Below are 21,675 nucleotides of genomic sequence, written 5' to 3'. Positions count from 1 at the left end.
CTGATACCAATACCGCTGTTTACAATTTCCCGATACTCGCACGCGAGAATTCAGATGCCCTTTTTTGTTTCTCCCTCACGATTTTCCCGCCGTTTTCCATTCCCACGCAAGCCTCTTTCCTTTCTCTCATCGTCTGAATTGCGAACGGTCGAAATATAGAGTCGTAGGGTGTATATAGCCGGCCATTCATCCCGGTATAAATTTTCATCGCATGATTTCGAAACAATCGGAATCCCGAGGGAAACTACACGTATATATGGACTATATAAGCATTAATTGATCGTGCAGCTCGTCTCGGTCGAATAGATTTCTTAGAGAAGCTTGATTTCCAATTATTTTTTCGCTGTACAGCTATCGCGATCGGTTGGCGAGCGATCGATCAGAAATTATTTTCAAATTAAGTTTCGAGAGTTTGATAATTATCGGAATCCGATCAGTGATGAGATGAAACTGTGATAATGAGATTCGTCTGCTCACTGACGTAATTATCGAAAACATAATCATCTACAGGTTTAAGAGTTATCTTTATGGAAACTGGCCTTTCAATTGCTGAAAAAAAGTACGAGGCATTCCAATACTCCGACTCTACCAAGGATTTTATCTCGTTTTTTTTTTTTGTCATTGGATTCATGAGTTTTCTTTCCCAGGACCTGAGAAAGGCGCATGTTGATTTTTCTTTCATTCATGAATTTTTCAAACATGGCCAAACTAAGAGATTTTTTATTGCTCTTTAGGAACAAAAAAAAAAAAAAACATTCATCCATCCTCCGAATAAAACAATAACTGAAATTCGATGAACTTCATAATCATATTTTAATAAAATTGAACATTTTTCAAACCTTTTTGACCAGATGCAGTTATCTCGGGATATTATCTCGCTTGCACATTAATTAGTTACCAAAAGCATTTCTGCGTCTCGTTCCGAAGAGCGGATAACAAAAAATTATTTTATTATCAATTTCCGGTATCAAATTATCAAAAATACTTCCGGCCAAGATATTTCGGTGGTTGAGAATCTTTCGGCTTCTTGCATGGTCCCGAATTGTCTAGAACGTTTGTTTTCATCAAATTCGCACTTGACTTTCGTGAAAATAACGAACACGAGAGACGAGAATCGAGATACCTATCCGTCGCTCTCTTTCCGAGTAACTTTTTCCACGACCTCGTCCGCCGGGGGTTGAAGACCTCTGTTCGTTGCGTCCAACCGCGCAAGAAGTCGCGCGGCAACTGTAGACCGTTCTTCCGTTCGCGTCTCCCCCAAACTCCTCGCTGAATCAAGCTTACACCGCGTCGCGCTGCACAGTTCTATAGACACTTCGTACGTACCCGCAGCCTCCGACCCCTCGTAGGATTTTTCCACCCTCAAGCTCGCGCGTGTTCCTCACTCCGTGGATTGCGGTCGAGAATACCAACTACACGTTACGCGGTACGTTGCTTACTCACGGTATGAATCGGAGTGCGCGACGCCACGACGAATTTTATATTTCCTTTTTTTTTTTGAGGGAATCATATTCGAATAATCGTAATTTTATTTCCCGCGACAGCGATATCATATTCGTTCGCCGGTTCTCCGAATCGTGCGCGAGCATTGCAGTGTGCGACAGCGATTAATATCAAAATCTAATTTGACTCCGACCATTTTCTTGTTTTCTCATCGCTCCCGAAAAATTTGCACCCGAAATCCTTTGAGCGCCCAATTCGAACGACGAACACTTGTCTCTCAAAATTTCACCCGCCACTCGTACGAACGGTCATCGAACCTTGACTAAATATTCCGACATGACTGTTTTTGGACAAGTTTGACGCGCTGTAAATGGAAACCCAGGCATTTTAGAAAAAAAAAAATTTCGAACAAAAGTTGTAGAAAATTTTATTACTTACAAGAATAATTTACGCTGCTTTTATCGGTTAGCCAGATATTTAATAAAACGCGTTTGTCAAGATGGCGGCCGAGGCTCAACCCCCTGCGTCCAGCCAACTGAGATTTACAGTCAAGGAACACCCTCCGACATGTTAAAAAAAAAAAATCGTTCCCGTGGAAGATCGTTACGATTTTTGCTCTGGCTCTTGGCCTGTTATCCCCTTCTAAAAAGTTGACGAGATGTAAACTCGAAATTCGAGATGAGCCTCGTGTTTCTGAATTCGCGCGGCGAAACGAGCGTGTACCGATTGGTGGCGTTTCATTTTACGTGTGGACCGATTGATGACGGTTTATTCGATTGCCGATTGGCTGAGAGGCCAGTATTCAATTTTCAAAATATGTCAGTTCTCATTTTAGATGACAGATTGTTACCAGAGAATCGTTGACATCGAAGACTAATTCAAGACGTTAACGTCGATGTCCAAATAAAATAGATATTTTAATTTGAAATAAACGAATACAAACTTTTCGATGTAGAAGTTTGCAAATTTTGAAACCAAAGCTATCGTCGAAGTGTGACTGAAGCAGTAGTTTATCGAAATTGAAAAAGTGGTAATCGAATGAAGATTTTGCATCAGCGACAAAAAAAAAAATCATTAAAAACGTGTAACTTGGTTGAAACGACGAAAATAAATACGAATATAATGATAGCTGCGACTATGACCGATATTATCATTTCGCATTCGATTGACAAAATGGAACACGCGTCGGCCTGTGCGAATTACATGAAACAATGATTATCAATTCAAATGATGTTTTCTCAATTTCAGCGGTTTGGTTTGGTTCAAAAGCTGCCTGTAAGCATACAAACACAGTCAGAAATGTTTTCCTGTTCCTTTTTTCTTTTTTTTATTTCCGTAGAAAATGGGCCGCCAAAAAAATTTTCAAAAACTTGCGAAAAAACTGAAACAATCGAAACAAACGATAACAAATGCGGCGCGCGCGAAGCACCTGCCCGCAATGCTAGTACGTAAATACATACCCATTATAATATCCAACAGTCTCGTAATAAACTTACAACGTTGTGTGCGTTTATGATCGAAATCGATTGGGTTCCCGAGTTTCGACTGTACTACAATGCTACGAATACAATGTGTTTGCTCGAGTGTTGGTTGAACAAGCGAATTACAAAATTGGAAACGATATACCTAATAATCGGAGCGGCGCGCACTTGCTTCGATAATAAATTGAGATTATATTGTACCGATATCAAGCGGAGAATACATCTTAATTGGTCTTCAAATCTGCAACGCGGGAGCTACCTGGGGTCGTAATTCACCGACTTGGAAGAAGTATTAACATCCGTCGAGAAACAATCCCATTGCCATTTACAATTAGTCGTACACACGCGGGCACATTTCGCGTACCCTTTGCCCAAAATTTATAATAAGCCGTATACAGAGGGGACAACGTGTATAACGTCACCGTTGTCGTATTACGCAAGTAATGTGCCGGTGCATGAAACTCCCCTCGGAATGGGGGGGGTTGAGAAACGGCTCACGTGGTATCCTGGGAACGTGACCCATGTCCTGACCACGTGACATCACATTGCACACGTGCACCGATCGAAAACTTTTGTTAGCCAACGGGGGTTTCACATTGTACTAATTGTAAAATCCTCGCGTTCGATTCAACCGACTCGACCCTGACTGCAAAAGTATCTGAAAATCACCCTCCGGAAGAGAGAGGTGAGAATCTCGACTAGAATCTAAATAAACGTGACGATTATTTTATCAATGAAAATACAATGCGCGGTCTGAAAACGGCGCTGCCCGAGGTTGTCGCGTGGAATATAATTAAACTTCGCCATGTGATCCGATTCGATGTTCATTTTTCTTTTTCTATTCCTATGACCGCGGGAAGTTCCTTTTCTCGTTTTTTATTAGATATTGCCGCGCTGAATTCGTCGAACTTCGTCAGACCTGTGTACTACGTAAGTGTACGCGTGTATGTTCGAGGAGAAGTAATATCTGGAATTCTTTGAACACGTATAAGGTGGTAACATCAATAAATGCCTGCAGACAATGGCGAGATAAATTCACGCATACACTGTGTCTTTTACCAAGCCCAGCCGAGATCGGGATTTAATAATCCACGATGAGAGCACTTCAGATATACCTGTGTACGTGAGTGTAAGTGTGCATCGTCGCTAAAAACTATGCGAACGATTCAGACATCCGAATAGAGAAATATGAATCACTGGACATCTCGGAATTATCTACAGCGTGGCAATAAGTATGTACTTTGTCGGAAAGAGTCAATTTTATGAGAATGTTGTCGGTTCGACCGTCGAAAAATCAAAATTTTTCATGGGCCCCAATCGACGAAGAGTGTACAGGAGATTCGTTTGGATGAAAAGTCGGAACCCTGCAGCGTTCATTTATCCGGAATAGTTTGATTTTTTGGATTTCCGAGAAATTTGTAGTTTTCCAAAATTTACAACCCTGAATATTCGTGTCTAGAAATACATCGTAGGTAAACGTTGAATTCACGTTACGACGATCGCGAAAATTAATTATGGATCCGGGTTACGTCACGGGTGCATGTTCTGGATATACTTGTGTAATTTGATTATGCAACTCATGTCCCCGGGCTATGTAATACAATACGGATTTCACAATGTACCAAAGTAACGATCACGTCTCATCACCTGGCTATTAACAATATTTTCAGGATTCAAATTTACCGAACAATTTCTTCATCCGTTTATTTATTTTTCATTCGGTCCACGCGGAATCCTGGAATCCGGTTCGTTAAAAATTATCGATTCGAGCCTTTACTTCGTGCCAGGTACACCGCATACGTTACAAACCCGCACCTATACACGCCAACGTGAGATTAAAAAACTGACCGAGGTGGATACTTATGTTCTCTCCTCTCTCCTCTCTCCGAGTATGTTTGTTTTTTTCTTTTTCTTTTTCATATCTGTTTTCCCCGAAAATCCTCGTTTGTCTCATCTTGAAAATCTGGACGGGCTAACCCTACCTAACCTACATGCTGCAAACCTATTTCCCCGAAAGGGTGGGCCCGATTGGGAACAGGTGCAGAAAGATGGAATGGAGAAGAACCGCGAAGATCGTGAGACCGGACAGGATAGACACCTTCGAGGCGGAGGGCCCAGGCTAATTGTAAGTTTGTCGTCGGCCCTAGGGAACACTGCTGCGGTATTTTAGGCGGTGGTGTTTGCTGTACCGTCCTGCCTCCGAAGGATTTTGACCTTGGGCCACGAGGGCAAGCAGCACATCTACATCCGCAGCGACAGGAGAGCAGCACTTTATGTTTCAGATCGATCTACTCTGCTTACCGGCGCACGAGGGCATCAAGGGCAACGTGGGGGCAAATCGTCTGGCGGCGAATGCGGGCCTCACGACATGCCCCGGACGAGGGTCGCCTACTCGGCACCACCGCGTAACGTGTCATAAAAAACTAGCTGAGAGAATTGCAAGAGACAAGTTCTTCAAAATTGCATGCTATACACTAGGAGGGGCCTGTTTCAAGGACCTTCGAGCATGCTCGGTGAGGAACTGATCGAACTGACGATGAGCAGAACTGACAACGATAATCGTAACAGGGCTCGTCACGGGCCACCGGTACACAGGAGAACGCAGAGGTGCGGTGATGAAACGGGAACACCACAGCACCGTCTATGGTGGAATGTAGAGGACTCTTGGGCCCTCCCGCAGAGGCTTTCGGTCAAAACCAAATAATACGTATACTCCTCTTGAAAATTGTCAATTAATCTTTTCGCTGGTCACGCGCGGCTATTTTTTAACTCGCGTAGGTGGGTGGGGCGTATCATTTTTTCCAACGTTCCGCAGATAAATCGAAAATCACCAATCAAGTTACGCGATATCGTAATCAACATCGTAGCCCCGTGACCTGCGAATTTCCATTTATGATCACCTTTACGAATGAAAGAAAGAACAAAAAAAATTCGAAAATTTCACCCACATGTCGTCCGAAAAAATATCAAAAATATCGAGGACACGCAACGATAATTTTCGAGAATTCGGTAGGTGATCATGGGGTGTGTCTATTTTCTTACCGACCTACTTCAACCGAGTTCGCCGGGGGTATAACGCGGAAAAATATGCATTCCGAGGCTGACTACTGTTCGTACGTTGTTGTAAATTTTTGCATCGATCGCCGACTATTTATCGATAGATCGGTACGGAATTCGAGCGAGTGAACATCGGTTTTTTGAGGGAGGATTGTACACATTGCGTTTCCGCGATGAACGGATGAATGGGAATCTGCAATAGTCTTCTTGCTTTTTTTTCCTTCACTCGTGTAGGTTTAATACGAGCGAGTGATTCTTACCTAACAACCGCGTATACGGATCGAAGGATACTTTGAAGGACGAAGAGCTCGCCGGGATTTATTGGAATTTCATACAATTGTTTGCGCGCTTTTCAAATTTATCCCTCCGATCTCAGAGGTCTCGAATTCGAATGAAATTGGATTAGTTTGAGAAACCAAGAATTCCCGCGCACTTTTCACTCTCGGTATCATGTTTGTAGCGATTATTGTGAATTTTAGTCCTTTTTCCGTTTTTTCTTCTCACCGAACGCCTTTCCTTCGTGAAAATCTCTTTTGACTCTCAGTACCATTGATTGAGCGAATTCCACGAGTGTAAGTTTCAAAGATCTCAAACCTGATGTACGAATATAAATAAAAAAAAGTATATGTAACATGTTTCATTGCGACGCAGAGAACAAAAATAATGTCACGTTTGATCGCAGCATAATTCAGGTCTGGAACTTTGAGATTTTCCTTTCCTCGAATTGAAAGGAAAAAAAAGTCAGCTAAACTCATGGGAGACGGAGGAGGAGGAGGAGGAGGGTCATCGGTATGACTGATAGCATTGAGTAACTATACTTGGTATTATAACGGAAACGAAAAAAAAAAAGTCAATGTCAAATATTCCTGGATACTGCAATAGGGTCTGAGAGCCGTTGAGTTTGCATGGGAATTTCGCATTGATGTATAACGTCAAGTGGTCAGCACGCGGCTCGAATAAAAGGTACATACATTTCTCCTCGAGTGAAGTATCATCGCCCAAAAAATTGGAGTTCTTTTTGAGACTTTCAATGGCATACTTTGGGAAACATCTTTTCACATGCTTTATTTATTCTCTCTTTCTTTTTATCTAACGCACAACGTGCGCTCGAAATCATTTGCGTGCAGATAACCGAGATACGTAATGAAACTGATAATCGTAATCGATGTAATCGACGAAGCGAAGCGAGAGGTCGGCGAAAAAATCTGCCGCAGTTTTCCGCTGCTGCAGGGTTGGGAAAATTTTAGAGTGTGCGGCATAGATTCGAGCGCAACGACGCACTTTGTATCCGTCGTTTGAATAATAAAAATGGGGTGTGTCTTCTGCAAATTGTTCGAATACATGTGCAGCAAAAAAAAAAAAAAAAAATTACGTCTCTTGTGTCCCATTACGAGGTCCCTTTGCATTTGTGTACATGTACGCGGTGGACTGCGAAGGAAAAGAAAAATGGCGGCCTCGAATCCTAGGATCCCTTTTTTTTTGTACTTTTTCTTCATCAGTCCTACACGAGAGGATGAAGATTTCATTTCCATGAAGCTCTGAAAACTGAATCTTTCAGGATCCGATGGCCACTGGCTTTTGTTCGTCAATTTCTTATTATTCTCGCACACCCTGTAGGTGTACAAAAATTTGGGCAATTCCGTGTCGATCCTATGACTTCTTTCTTCTTATTTCGAATTTTTACATGCGTGGAAGTATACGTGAATTTTTCTTCTCACAGCCGTAGAGAAAATCTCGTCACTATAATTTTCAGCGGTAAATTTTACCACGTCGAGTCCCGAGGGATCGAGTAGAATTGCTGCAGTTATAATCTGAAATTCCCGAATGGTTGACGTCCTACATAACATACCGGCCGTATGAGATGAGAGTCCTCGTTCAATTGCTTACCAACTCGTCCCTCCGAGGAATAAAAATTATATTGGAAGTGGAAGGGAAACACGTGGGACACGCATCACCGGATCGGACGTAAAAACACCCCGCTAATTAGGAATATCATCGATGGAAACGACCTACTTGGCACGTGAAACTCGTTTACTTGAGTGAATCACTCACTCTCTGTCATTTCAAAAGTTTGAAATGTAAGAATTTTTAAATATAAATTTCCAATGATCCGAAATCTAATCAAGATACTGATTACGAGACTTATTATTCGGTAAATCCTTGCCGAAAATTTTTACCAATTTCCATAGTTTTCTCATCATTTCAAAACTGCGTTACCGATCGACGTTATTCACACGAAGGGTATTGTTCCTACCCTATCGAGCGTAGGTATTCTCTGATAAAATTTTCGCGGCGATAAAACGGACGAAAACGTGGAAATGCTCGTATACCGTTTGCCGAGAAGTTGAAGGCGAACCTTGTCGATCAGACTCTGGTTTGATTTTCGCGCCGGGGATTTTCCCTCGTCAGTGATTTCATTTTCGAATTTCGAGCGCTGGTATTACACAGCGGAGATAAGGTCACGTGGATATTATATTTGTCGCGTGTGTAATTGCGGGCGTTGATCCGCGATCGGAGATCACATATTTCAATGTTTACTTAGTCGCGGTTTAACGCAACCGCGAAATTATATCACGAAGATAAGGAGCAGACGTTGCAAATTTTGAAACCTGCATTCTCCGTGCGGCGTATGTACGTAAACGAAGCTGCAGGTGTCGCGATAAATGAGACGGAAATATCAAATTTCGCTTCTCGACACGTTATAAACATCGCGGTCGCGTCACCGACGTCCGCGAGTAATTTTCGAATTTCGTGAATCGAAAATCAAGATTAGGAAGATTCTCTACCTCGCTGCACTTTCGGGGATCTGGAGGTAATGACCTATTCACCTCTACTCCGGAGAATTTCCATCTGACCCTGAACTTTTCGTTGTCCGATCAAGCGTCCGAAGCGAATTCGTCACTTCGATCTTTCATCTCGTTGGTATTGCAACTCTCGTTCCTTGCGGCAGCGTCGGCGCGAAAGTAAAACTTTTCCTTCTTCCATGCGTAAAAATTTGCCATTGCACATTCTCGTAGCCGATGCAGCGCCAAGCGGGACCACGTCCTCCTTTTCTCCCATTCGGCGGAACGGGTGGGATTTTAATTTTGTTCAAAAAAATTTGAAACCGGAAGCATTTTTAGACGTGGGCGTTGATACGAATCGGGTTCGAAGTTCGCGCGTTCCAATCGCAGCCCAGACGGCGACCACATGCCCGACGCGCAATGTGCAGTTTCAGATTTTTCACGTATAGGCTAGACGTGGCCGTTGTCCGTTGCCGTTGCACTTTCGGGCCAGACTAAATAAAAAGAAGTTGAAACGAATGGAGAAATAAAGAAAACCTCAAACTGACACCGACGTATTACACATCATCCTGATACCATGGAATTGAAATACAGACCCCGAACATCGAACGATCTTAGAGGGGGCGCTTTCGTGATCCAAAAAATCGTAGGTCACGCTTTTCCGACTGTCTTACACCCCTCGATGCAACGATCGACCCGTCTCTCTTTTTTTCTCCCTTTTTTTCAGCCCCATAGTTTACGTTTCGAAACTAGGCCTCGGCCATCGTAGAGAATGTATACATAAAACATAGTCACAGTACGGTTATAGGTAGAGTTGCGGCAGCCAGTTGAGATTTGCTTGTATATTTTGGCACAAGATTTATCACTCGGTTCTCGGATATTTGTATATACATAACATCGCATTTACCTACATACACGTGGTCTGCTCTGTTACTTCTTAGCCGCGATATACTCGTTTGAAATGGTCGGTAATCACGTATTGCGAGTATCGCCGAAGGTTCGCGGCTGGGCCTCACAATACAGACCTCTGTGTCCGGAGCTGCTGTTGTTACAATCTGGAACGATTAAGCGCGAAAGAGTGAAGATGAAGTTCGACATTTGCAAGAAAAATAGGACTAGGGTACGGCAGGGATGAAATTTGAGAGGGATCGGCAAAGGAGAATAGTACGCGAAGATTCGGCGATTCGGCGATTCGCGGAGCAGCGGGCCGAAATTCGGAACCTTGACATCTGCACCGCGGGACGATTAGGTGGCGTCGTTAAATTTTTATTGACACGATGAATTTATGCATAAATTATCAAATCAAACGAACATCATCTCGCTCGTCATATTCCGACTAATCCGAACCGGGGCTGCGCTGTAAACAATAAATTTCTTCCCTCCGAACGACTCATTCGGTTCGTGGTGTGACCAAAAATACAATGCGTCAGCTACTTCGAATCCCCTCTTAATATTAATGTATATGTATAATAATTCGAGTTCGTCCGCATTTGTTATCGTGATGTTTAACGTTTTAATGAATTTTCAGATCGTGATTTTTGAGTAAGTTTTATTCGTGCAAAAAGCACGTTTCGGTCAAAACGAATCCTACGTCATTTCATCGAAATCTCCAAGATCAATTCGTGGGAATATGTTTTTCTTCTCGGCAAGACCAAGTCGTTTTGACGCATTGAATGAAGTGAGAGAATGAATAATTAAAGTAGAACGAAAAGCCGCGAACTCCTTCATTGCACTTTAAACCGCCATGACACGTCAAAGTGTCAAATTAGGGAGCCAACTGATGTCATACTTTTAATTATAGATTTATAACCATACGTATATATACGTATGTAATTGGACGTATGCAGATGTCGCTGATTATTGTGACAACTATATAAACGTGTATTCATAAATCAGTTATGAGGCCGTAAGAAGCGACGACGAATTAAACGAAGAAGAATTTTTCACTTATAAAAAATATGTCGGCCCACGACGAGTCAAGGTCGTATGTATGATTAATTGTTATTATTGGAGAAAATTATTTCTCATTTCTCGATTCAAATTATACTATCAGCGAATATACGTATACGGGCCATTCCACGTGAACCGGATCAGTCACCTCTCAGATATTTTTTTAATTTGGCATGTCGATTGTCCATGGGGAATTAGATTTTTGTGCCAAAGGATTTTTGAATTAGTGCAAATTTCGATTTATTATAAACAATCGAAAAATTGAAAGGCGGTTTCTTCAAAAAATCACAACTGCGTCAAAAATCATGTTGGATTCAATTTTTTTTTTTAGAATTTACGCGGATAAGGCCATAGATTTGTAAAAAAAATAAATGGTGCCGGAAAAGTTTATTTATCATTTGTTTATTTGACAATGAATTTTGAAATGATTTTTAAAACACTGACGTATAGCGATAGAGTAAGTTCCAGAGATGTGTTATTTCTCGTTTACGAGATATCAGGACGCATATGGCACTCCGCGCTCGCTACTTGGACATATTAAGACACAATAATATCTCAAAAACGAGAAATAACACATCTCTGGAACTCACTCTATCGCTTTGGAGGGTCCATGGGGAAGCTATGGAATTTTTTTCAGATTTTTAAACGGTGTCAATCATCGCGAAAATGACTCGTGAATGCCGCCGCGGAGTATCTACCAAGTAGCAACCATGGAGAGTAGACAGGGTATTCTCTGTCGCTCGACGCGCGTCATTACGCGCAAAGGCGTCAACGAGCTCGAATTTACGCGCGCCGCCAACTCTGATGATTTTTTACTCGAAAACGAAGCCGAACGCATCTCTGAAATTAATTCACAGGCTGTAGTATAGTTCAAAGTATATGTCAGCATTTTTTTCAAATTTTTCGGTGCTATCCGTCAGTGTTTTAAAAATCATTTAAAATCTCATTGTCAAATAAACGAATGATAAATAAACTTTTCCGGCACCATTTATTTTTTTTACAAATTTATGGCCTTATCCGCGTAAATTCTAAAAAAAAAAAATTGAATCCAACATCATTTTTGACGAAGTTGTGATTTTTCAAAGAAACCGCCTCTCAATTTTTCGATTGTTCATAATAAATCGAAATTTGAACTGAATCAAAAATCCTTTGGCACAGAAATCTAACTCCCCATGGACAATCGACATGCCGAATTTAAAAAATATCCGAGAGGTGACTGATCCGGTTCACGTGGAATGGCCCGATCACCGTACGTCGCGCGCGTTTCCAAGTTATTGAAAAGAAAAAAAAAAGGGGGACAAAACTTACTTGTCGCAGTTAGCCTAAAAGTATAAATTTTTGCCATCAGATGTATCGTGTATGGTACATAATACGTACGTACACATTATCAACCGCCCTGAATTTCATTCCTCTCGATGTCTCGTTACGAAATTAACAAAAATCCGATAACGACCGTTGTGAGGATTCACATCCATGTACATCTCCACACATGGGTCATCACGTTTAATTGATACGGATTTACCAGTTCTCCTAATCTTTCATTTTCTACAACTATATAACAGCTTCGATTAACGGGTACATCAGCCCCGCGATAATATTTTCGCTTATTTCCCCAAAGCCGCGACGAACGATTTTGATTTTCTTCTCCCTGATTTTTTCCACGTTACATCACAGCGGCACACGAGGGTAATGTAAACGCAAAAAGTTCCCTCTTCTCGGATCACCTATAGCGATCGGTCTAAAATTAATAGTTGTTTGGTTCTCGCTGTAATTTTTACTCTGCCACGCGATATTCGCGTACTATCGCGCGTTCAAAATCATAGCCAATATTCAAGAGGCGAGAAGTGGCTCGATTCTTCACCGAGCGCTAGGAGGAACCGAGAGCTCATCTGAGTCACCCGTGAAAACGAGAGAAAAAAAAAAAAAAAAAAAAATTAACAGAAAATAAAAAAAAAAAAAACCATACGCACCTAATATTAGCCCACCCGTCAAGTGCGTGCGATTAAAAGAGCGAGCTCTACGTATGTAAGACATATATATATGCATTACGAGCAACCAGCTCATATGTATGGGCGATTATTATCGATGATGTGACTTTTTCCAGACATTCCGTAACGGTATGAATTTTTATACCGAGAGATTCATCTCGAAAGATTCTCGCATTATACATATATATGTGTATCGTAGAAAATAAGTTGTAAAAAACGAAAGGAGAAACGGATTACGACCGGTCGATATTTCAGCGGCTGATATAGTTACGAGGTGATCGGTATTACAAATCCACTTGAAGATATAGAGTCGAGTGTTGCTACCTACGATTGAATAAAATTAGTTGCTCTTCAATTGCTAGTTTTTATCTATCTGGTATGCGTAACAAATTATTTGGGCACTCCAAAGGCAGCTGTCTCTATATAACATGTTGATTTACGATATCGTTTGTGATTCGATGAGACGCGTACGTTGTACCGCTCCGAATTTTCCTGCTTTCTGTCCGTTTTCCAGTTTCATTTTTTGTCAATTCATCGTGTACCGAGGTGTGTACGATTCGTCAAGTTCCTTTCGTACGTGTATACGCCATTGGCTGGTATCTGACACTACATCGCGATCCACGGTTAATTATTATAGACAAAAATTCAAATTGTTATCTTCAACGTTTCATAATATAATAAATATCTTTCGCATACGTAACAGTTACGCAATAATCGCATGGATGAATAAAGCCGGCGATACGCGTACGAGCGCGTACGTGTTCGCGGGTGTAATCTACACAGAGAATTTTCTTCTATATTTAGATTTTGCGCGAAAATCTTACGGGCCTCGATGAGTTCGAACAAATTGCCGACTCGTCGAAAACATCTCGCGAAATCGAACTAGACGAAAAAGAAGAACAATCGAAATCGCAATGACTTCATCAGAATTTTAACCTGTACGTGCGCTAACAATGAGAGAGAGAAGAAAAAGAAGGAAAAAGGAAGATGGCGTCACTCGATTCCGTCGCGTCGCAGATATAAAATCCGTTATATGTATACCTGCGGATCGTCGATCGCACGTGGGACGAACCGCCGCAACTCCGACTGCAACACGTACGACAAGCGGAGAAAGATAAAATGGGAACGGAAGATGGAAAATTTTTGCGAAAACGGGTCTCCGCAGCTAAGCGTCCTGCACTTCTTGCGGGAGGCGAAACAGGAGTAGAGGGACAGCCGGGCGGCAGCGGGTCGATTTTAGAAAAAAATGAGGCGTAGTCCGCAACCCGAGTAGGAGGAAAGGAGAGAAGAGTCTCCGGAGTACGGAGTCAAGTATAAAGTTAACCTATGCGCAACCGGCGAACGGCGAACGGCGATCGGCCGACCGGCGTAGGTACGGAGCACGCGGCATCGTTATACAAACAAACGAAGTCGATCGCAAGGGAACGCGTCGCGAAGCGCGCGGTCCTTCCTCCGCCGGTCGGTCCCCCTGTGGGGGTAAAACCGGAGAGGGAGCGAGAGGGATTTACGGGGAAAACGGAGCGCGGAATGAAAGAGGAGAGAGAGAGAGAGAGAGAGAGAGAGAGAGTTTAGCGAGCGACGCCGCGCTGCCGCGAAAGAGCGAGAAGTCAAACGGGATGCTGGGCCGTCCAGAAAGAGATGAACGGGGGTAGGGCGCCATCCCGCCGCGATGGTTGGCCTGAGGAGGGGAGGGAGTAGTTTCGTCGGGGAAGAGGGGGAACCGCACGGGGGCTTTTGAAAAAGTTTTATCTTAGCCGGCGCGGACGGCTCTCAGACGCTACCCAACGCCGGTACGGTGTGGTGTAACCGTTGAGGCTGTAAAAACCAACTTTTCATCAGCGTCAAATAGTTGCGGGATTAGTTATAGTAGATATAGTTATTATCATAATTATAGTATCCAAACAGTAGTTTTTCCCTCTTTCGTTGTACGGATAACGATTATTATTTTCTCAATTTTCCGTCGATTGTTTTCGGTTTTTCCACGCATCGTCATTTTCTTTTTTCTGGTACATCCTATCCGCGGCACGATTGCGAAAGGTTTCCACGAAACGCAGGAAGCGAGAAGAGAAAACGGGCAAAGTACCCCGCGGTACCGAAATTTTCAAACAAATCCAGCCATCATGTGCGGCCGTTACTCTTGTTGAGTTTTACGCCGATCTGTCTGTTTTTTTTTTTTTTTTTCTTTTTTTTTTCCGTTCCGTTTCCTCAATTATTCACATCAATTTTTGCGAAAGGGGATGAATTTCGCTAAACCGATTTGACCCGAACATTTGGACAAGCCGCCCGCGGGAGAAGACGATCTTCAAATCTTCCACACCTCTGCGGAGAGGTCGCGACTGAGGTTTCGGGAACGTTTGCCGAAACTTCCGAATAATCCAACGCCAAAATGACTATCAATAGTGTGTTAATCAGGAGTTTTCTACTCGCATTTTTCATCCTTGCGACCTTCAACGCCCTCGTTGATACCGCCGTAGCTCAGGTGAGTTCATTTAACCGACATGAAGTTTCCACTGATACACGTTGTTTCTATGGATCTGATTTATCTTTGGTTTATATAACTTTTCTACCTTTTTTTCTTTTCTTTTTTTTTTTTTTTTCTTTATCGCAATTCCGTCCTCTCTTCCGACCATCCGATGTATCGTATAATAATTTCGCAATTACCACCGATTACCATATAATCAGTTCGTTGTACAGAAATGAGGAGAAAAAATTTTTTTTTAGCCGTACGAGAATCTGGGCGATAAAAAACAAACTCACATCTCATGTATGTCTGAACGAAAAAAATTAAAAACAAAACAAAAAAAAAAAAAAAAATTGAAAAAAAAAAAAACTGGGCCACTCTTTGGGTCACGATAACGATAACGACGTACTTAAATATACGTACATATTATATTATATCTACATGGATATAAGCTCAGACACGATCGCGTAAAGGTTATCAATCAGACGTTCACGCATGTTTCATTGATATGTAACACATATTAAATAGGTATGCTGTATTGCATACATGTATGTTATTAAGTAGGAAAGAAAATTATTTAGGAGAGGCGCCAAATTTCAGCGATATTTCTACTGATATAAGATAGATTGTTTAACCCCGGGGTCCTCGTTAGGCGATAATTCTTCGCCAGATCTTTATCGATCCGATCTGAGTCCGCGAAGTGATGAGGGGTTTGAATTTTTCGAAGTTTTCTTTCTACGCGAATCGGTTTTTTCATAATCCCTTCCGTTTCGAAATTGAACCCCCACCGCTTGGAAACTATGAAATAGTGGATATTTCTACTCACGTTCGTTTCGCTTCGCTTTTTTTTTTTTTTTTTTTCTTTCGTCTCCGAAACGCAGGTCAGCCGTGTCAAAATATAGGAAATGAAGTATCTTATATAGATGCGTACGACACACGCAATTTAATATCTGAATCTGAATTTGCTCGATTACTTCATCAATTCAATCATTCCGATTAGATCCGATAAAGTGAGAATTTGCGTAATATACCTACACCGTTTACCGAAGAGACAAGGAATTCGTCATAATTAACGTACCCGATATTATTGAACGTGCGTCTAATGTCATTAGAGAGACAAAAAAATAAAAGAAGAACATAGTGGAACTCTGCTTATATAATTTGATAATCTTGCTGATAAAAAGTGATAAAAAAAATTTATAATCATCCAGATAAAATATCAATGAGAATTTAATGAAGCCCATAGTTTGTAAGGTCTCGGGCCGTGCGATGAGAATATATGAAAAAAAAAAAGAGAAGAAAAGAAGAACGGGAAAAGTAATCGGGAAAAAGAAAGGAAAAGTATAGGCGTGTACGTCGAACGTGGTCGGATATTCGGGGATCGAATCATCTATTGATTCGTTTTTAATTCGATTAAAAATTACATAGCGACGGTATTGCGCGTTAAAATACACCCCGTCCCACCCCGTGCAACAACCGACTTATCCGCGCTTCGAAACCATCTGTTAATTCAAGAAATTTTGGGAGAGATCCGCAAGAAAATACAACACTGCTCCGGTTATCCCGTCATTCCAATTATCGCGTCACCGATCCAATGCTCGAGTAATTTTATTCTCGATATGACAGAGGTACGGACACCCGTCAGTTCATACAAAATAGATCCCACTATGGAGGAGAGTACGACGTGAAAAGAAGCTAAATTTACTCGATCGGTTACATCCGATACCCGACACTATGAAACCACCGATAGATCCCAATCGTAATCCAATGGAAACAAAGGACTGACGACAAATCCTGAGTTTCCGCAAAAATCGCGTGAATTGCTTCCTATAATTGCTTCAAATCGAGTGCGTAAGATGCATCTCATTGTCAGTAATAGTCGGGAAGTTTTTGTTTTCACCAAAAATCCTGGAAACATCCGCTTTTTCGGCACCCAGCTGTACGCGATATGTTCTTCCATTTTTCTTTCGTTTTTTCTCGCTTTTTCAGATGCGTCGCGACGTATCCTAGCTTGAAATTTGATCCCGAACTGCGGGAAGACCTGACTTACATATACAACGTATGTAACTAACTAGTACGTGTGTGCACATAAAATACATACCTTGGTGCATCCGCGTCCCCGAACTCGATTTATTCGATCGACGCAATAATTACGCCGTTTTTCTCTGTGGTGAAAAAATGGCGTTTCAGCTCCTGCTGCGTCCTGTCGACTTGCATCGCTAGTCCGTAAAGGAATAAAAACGGACCTCAGGTCGAATAAATAATGTACACGTGTAATATGGGGTTCATCCCGGATTCTTTGATATTTTTACATAGATACAAGTAGACACATAACGCAAATTTGAATATGAATCGTAGGCGATATCGGACGTTTCGAAAAGCGAAAGAATATATTTTTTCATTCGACGTGTAATACGATGGAGTAATATTGTCGCAGGATTTGTTTATTCAAATTTCGCCGTATCAATCGCGTACCTTTCGATTTCCGAATGGAAAAAAAGAGAGATTCAAATCCGAGACGATTCGTCGACTCGAGTAGAGGGTAAAGTTAAAAGAGCAGAACAGCGAATATGACGTCATCGAAATCCGAGATGAACTGCAGATGGGGATGAAATGAGGAAAAATTCGCGTGTCGGTCTACCGGACGGAAGTGTTCAGATTCAATTATATTATTATTCCACCCTGTTGTACATATTTTCTGTCATATATACAAAGTTTGTTCGTTGCATTTTTTAGGCTTCTTTGAGTTCTATTTTAATTTTTACGTTTTCTTCGGTGTTTTTTTTTTTTTTTTTTCCTTTTTCTTCCTTCAATCGATCTCTTCCCAACGTTTATCGTACATATGTATGTACACCGTTTACCGAGAAATGCTTTTTATGTACTTGCACATAAATATCTATAGGGAAGCCACGCTCGTAATTATTCGTGAAATATTAAACCAATTTCTATAATTGTATTTTGATATGGGGGAATCGAGAATGTCCGATATCCTCATTGTCCGCGTCAGGTCTTTCCAAATGTTGTCCAAAACGTGTCGCACCTTTCGCATCTCGTCCTTTTCCTTTCTTTTCCCTCGTCCTTGCGCCTCGCCAAAACGGACAGCGCCAAAAATATGAGAATTTTTTTTAGTCCTCATTTTTCTATTCTGTCTCGTCCAGCGGATCGGTATCCTTCGTTTCTCAGAACACAAAAACCGTTAGTATATATATATGTATACACAATATATATGTATACACAACGAAACACACAAGCCGATGCTCTACTATTTGGGTTGAATAATAACATAAAATATAATACATATGTACATGAGTATATATATAACACAACTGGTTGGTATTGTCATCGACACGAGCGATGTGCGACTCGAGACGAACAATTCTCTCGAATCTTTTCAAAGTTCACGCGCGTTCTCGAAAAATTCTCAACGAATCGGTATCCATTTTTTTTTTTTTTTCTTTCATTCCAAAATCCATTCGACGCGTCTATTGTACGTTACGAATGTATATATTATTTACATGAAAATCGTTCTTACGTACCGCGTATAATGTACACCGTTCGAAAGAATTTGCTCTTTCAACCGGTCCGCATATGTTTTTTTTTTTTTTTTTTTCTGTCCATTTATTCATAACGCGCGCGTTCGGAAATCGTTCGAAAATTTGAAGAAAAAGAAAGATCGACGGAAAACTGACGTGAAACTACAGCTGATGGTGCAACGACATACTGCACGTGTAAGTTTTTCTATCGGAGAAAAAAAATTTCCACGGAATTAGGTAAAAAGACAAATAAATCCGATAGTCCGACTGAACAGCAACGAGTGTGCGTTACTGACCTCGCCCGGCGAACGCCCCGCTATAACGTTGTAATTTCATATGACGCGTTCGCCCTGCGTATATTAAACAATTGATAACACGTGTGCGACGCCACACGCCTCTCGTACCTTATTTGCAGAGAGATTCCGCATTCTCTTACAGGTTACCAGCGCTTCGAAAAGTCACTATCACCCATGCGAATCTCCGCTTCAAATCTCCCGAAAAATTCCACAAATAATTTATCGAAGGGACGAATTCGGATTGCGTACCTACTGTAATCGTCGGTTTCGATTTTCTTTTTTTTTTTTTCTTTTCTTTTTCCCCTCCACCCGCGCTTTTGAGAGGCTCTCTTTGATTTTTTCGAGGCCCTTTTAGGGATAGGTACGTACGTAGCGTACGGTTCTCCGGCATAATGTACGGTAACGACAATGCTTACCCTTGTATGCCTTCGTAGCGGGTGTTCGACTATAATAACGTCAGCGTCGGTAGGTATACTTATATAAATGTACGTATCGTCGTCGTAGATCTCATTGTATATTTTTAGCCATCGTAAACGGTTGTTTATACATACACACATCAACACACGCGCGTTTGTATGTATCCACATACGTGTTCTTTCTACACGATCACGATCGTCCGTGACTCAGAATTTCTATTTAATTCATCCGCATTCGTCATTCGTGATGTGATTTATCATTTACATTAATTTATTTAATTTCTTCTTCCATTTTTTGTTTTTTTTTTTCTATTTTTCTACTTTTTCTCAAACGACATTTCATTCGTTCGCCGTAATTAATTCGTCAATTATAACGAAAGTAATCGAGTCTTGCTGCCCGAAGAAAGTAGAGAATTTTTTTTTTCTTTCCTTCACCAAATCAGGATCATTACTTGAAAAACAAATCAAAGTCTCCCCAGTTTCGAATAGACGTTCATTACCTGCACTTACTCCGTAGCGTTGCATGTACATGTAAATATCGTACGGTAGTAGCATAGGGTATAAAATTGCAAAACGATTCGTGATTGGAATACGTGAAATATTCACGTACGCGTACAGCACGGTGGAATGGGGAGGAAATGCTCGTCACCTTGAAACGTCCGACTGTCATTTTGCAAAAAGTTCTTATTGCATTCCGAATTAAAATAATGACGAGAGGGAAAAAAAAAAGAATCAATAATTTATAAATAATTCTCATGCTATATAAGGAACGGCGGAAGTGAAATGACATAACAAGGTATATATATTCATGAAGTTGATCAAATAAATTTACCTGCAGTTATTCACCTAACGATCTTCTTTTTTTTTTTTTTCTCTACTCAACGATCGAGTGCATAATAAATTCTGTATTATGGAGACAAGAACTACTCAAATTTATATGTATACGTATATGGACGCCGCGAGTGATTACGAGAATACAGACGCACGACTATAGAAAGAAAAAAAAAAGCGGAAAATTAACAATCGTCCATCTAATAGAATCCTCTGTAACATGAAATGACAAAAAAAAAGTTTACCGTTCCCTTACCTTTCTCACTCTCCCTCTCTCTCTCTGTCCCTCTCTCTCTCTCTCTCTCTTTTATTTATTACGTAGACACAATATTTATTACGTCGGACTACTTTTGAGATATAGAGGAGAAGGATCGGCGACGCCTACGGCTCAATTCCTTCGGGTTAACATTTGCGTGTACTTATAAGTAAACGAGAACGAATGTCAGTAGCGATCCGTTCTACCTGGAAAATGTAATTTCATTTATACCAGACATTAACGCGGAGTTCCGTAGAGATTAGATTACATGTCGTTGTTGTACGTACGTACATAAAAAAAAAAAAAACTAGACGAACGGAGATCGAAACGGTTTCGATGAAATTTCTCGTCCGGATCTGGTCATATTTTTTTCAAATATTCTGATCAATTTCGGTCAATCGTCGATTATTGCAATTCAATATAGATATATGGGGCATCTGGAGGTGTGTTGTTTACAACGATCAATCCTCGACCTCCTCAACTTTCCGGACGAATCAATCCCGTCGCCGGCTATCCCATCGATGTTATAAACGCAGCGAAGAAAATATGAAAAAAGAAGAATGATAAAATATCAATGCAATGAATTAACCGTATATATAACGGTCAGTTTTAATTGCGCGTGTAACGTGCGTATTGTAACAAAACTATATCGGGGGGTCAAAAAGTTAGATCAGTGCAACGCGGCGAGCTAATTACACGAAGATGAACTTGAAACTGCGATCAAGTAATGCTCCGATTTCTTTTGGAATTTCAGTTATTCATTTTTCATTTGCATTTTTTGTTCTTCTAGCTTTGACGCATAGTGAAAATACGGATTCACCGTGTAATTATGTAATATCGGGATTAAATTTCTAGATATACGGGGTTTGAAATGTAGACTTTTCCGCACCACACGTATACGGCCAAACGTTTTTTTTTTTTTCCCAATTTTTTATGCATATTTATAGCGAGAATCGTAGGGTGAAAAAAGAGAGAAAGAGAAGGCGAGACCACGGACCGATTTTAATTGATTTTTCGTATAATCCACCTCGTTAAGATATTAAAGGATATCATCATCACCCTCCCCCCCCCCCCCATCGCCTCTCCCATCGTTCTATATACCATATCAGCCTCATTTATATAGACAACCATTAAGTTCACCCCTGCTGCATTTTCATCTCGACTTCCCCACTTCCCCACT

The 21,675-nt window shown here is 41.2% G+C and overlaps 1 protein-coding gene across 37 annotated transcripts in view; it reads left to right on the top strand.

Moving 5' to 3' along the window:
• Positions 1–14,468: 14,468 nt before the first annotated feature.
• LOC105689010 (basement membrane-specific heparan sulfate proteoglycan core protein) overlaps positions 14,469–21,675 on the top strand; it is a 99,744-nt gene continuing 92,537 nt past the window's right edge. For 33 of the 37 annotated variants that reach the window (XR_007277476.1, XR_007277490.1, XM_048652231.1 and 30 more), the window contains exon 1: positions 14,469–15,181. Coding sequence is in view for 35 of the 37 variants with exons in the window: in XM_048652231.1 (XP_048508188.1) it covers positions 15,089–15,181 (93 nt within the window). In the remaining 2 variants the exon portion in view is untranslated. The remainder of the gene's footprint in view (positions 15,182–21,675) is intronic. The other 4 variants (XM_048652300.1, XM_048652295.1, XM_020854078.2 and 1 more) reach the window with 2 other exon arrangements.

This window comes from Athalia rosae, chromosome 1 (assembly GCF_917208135.1).
Source record: "Athalia rosae chromosome 1, iyAthRosa1.1, whole genome shotgun sequence".
Classification (NCBI taxonomy): domain Eukaryota; kingdom Metazoa; phylum Arthropoda; class Insecta; order Hymenoptera; family Athaliidae; genus Athalia; species Athalia rosae.
The sequence above is the reverse complement of the archived record's forward strand: the minus strand, read 5'-3'. Positions and strand labels throughout refer to the sequence as shown.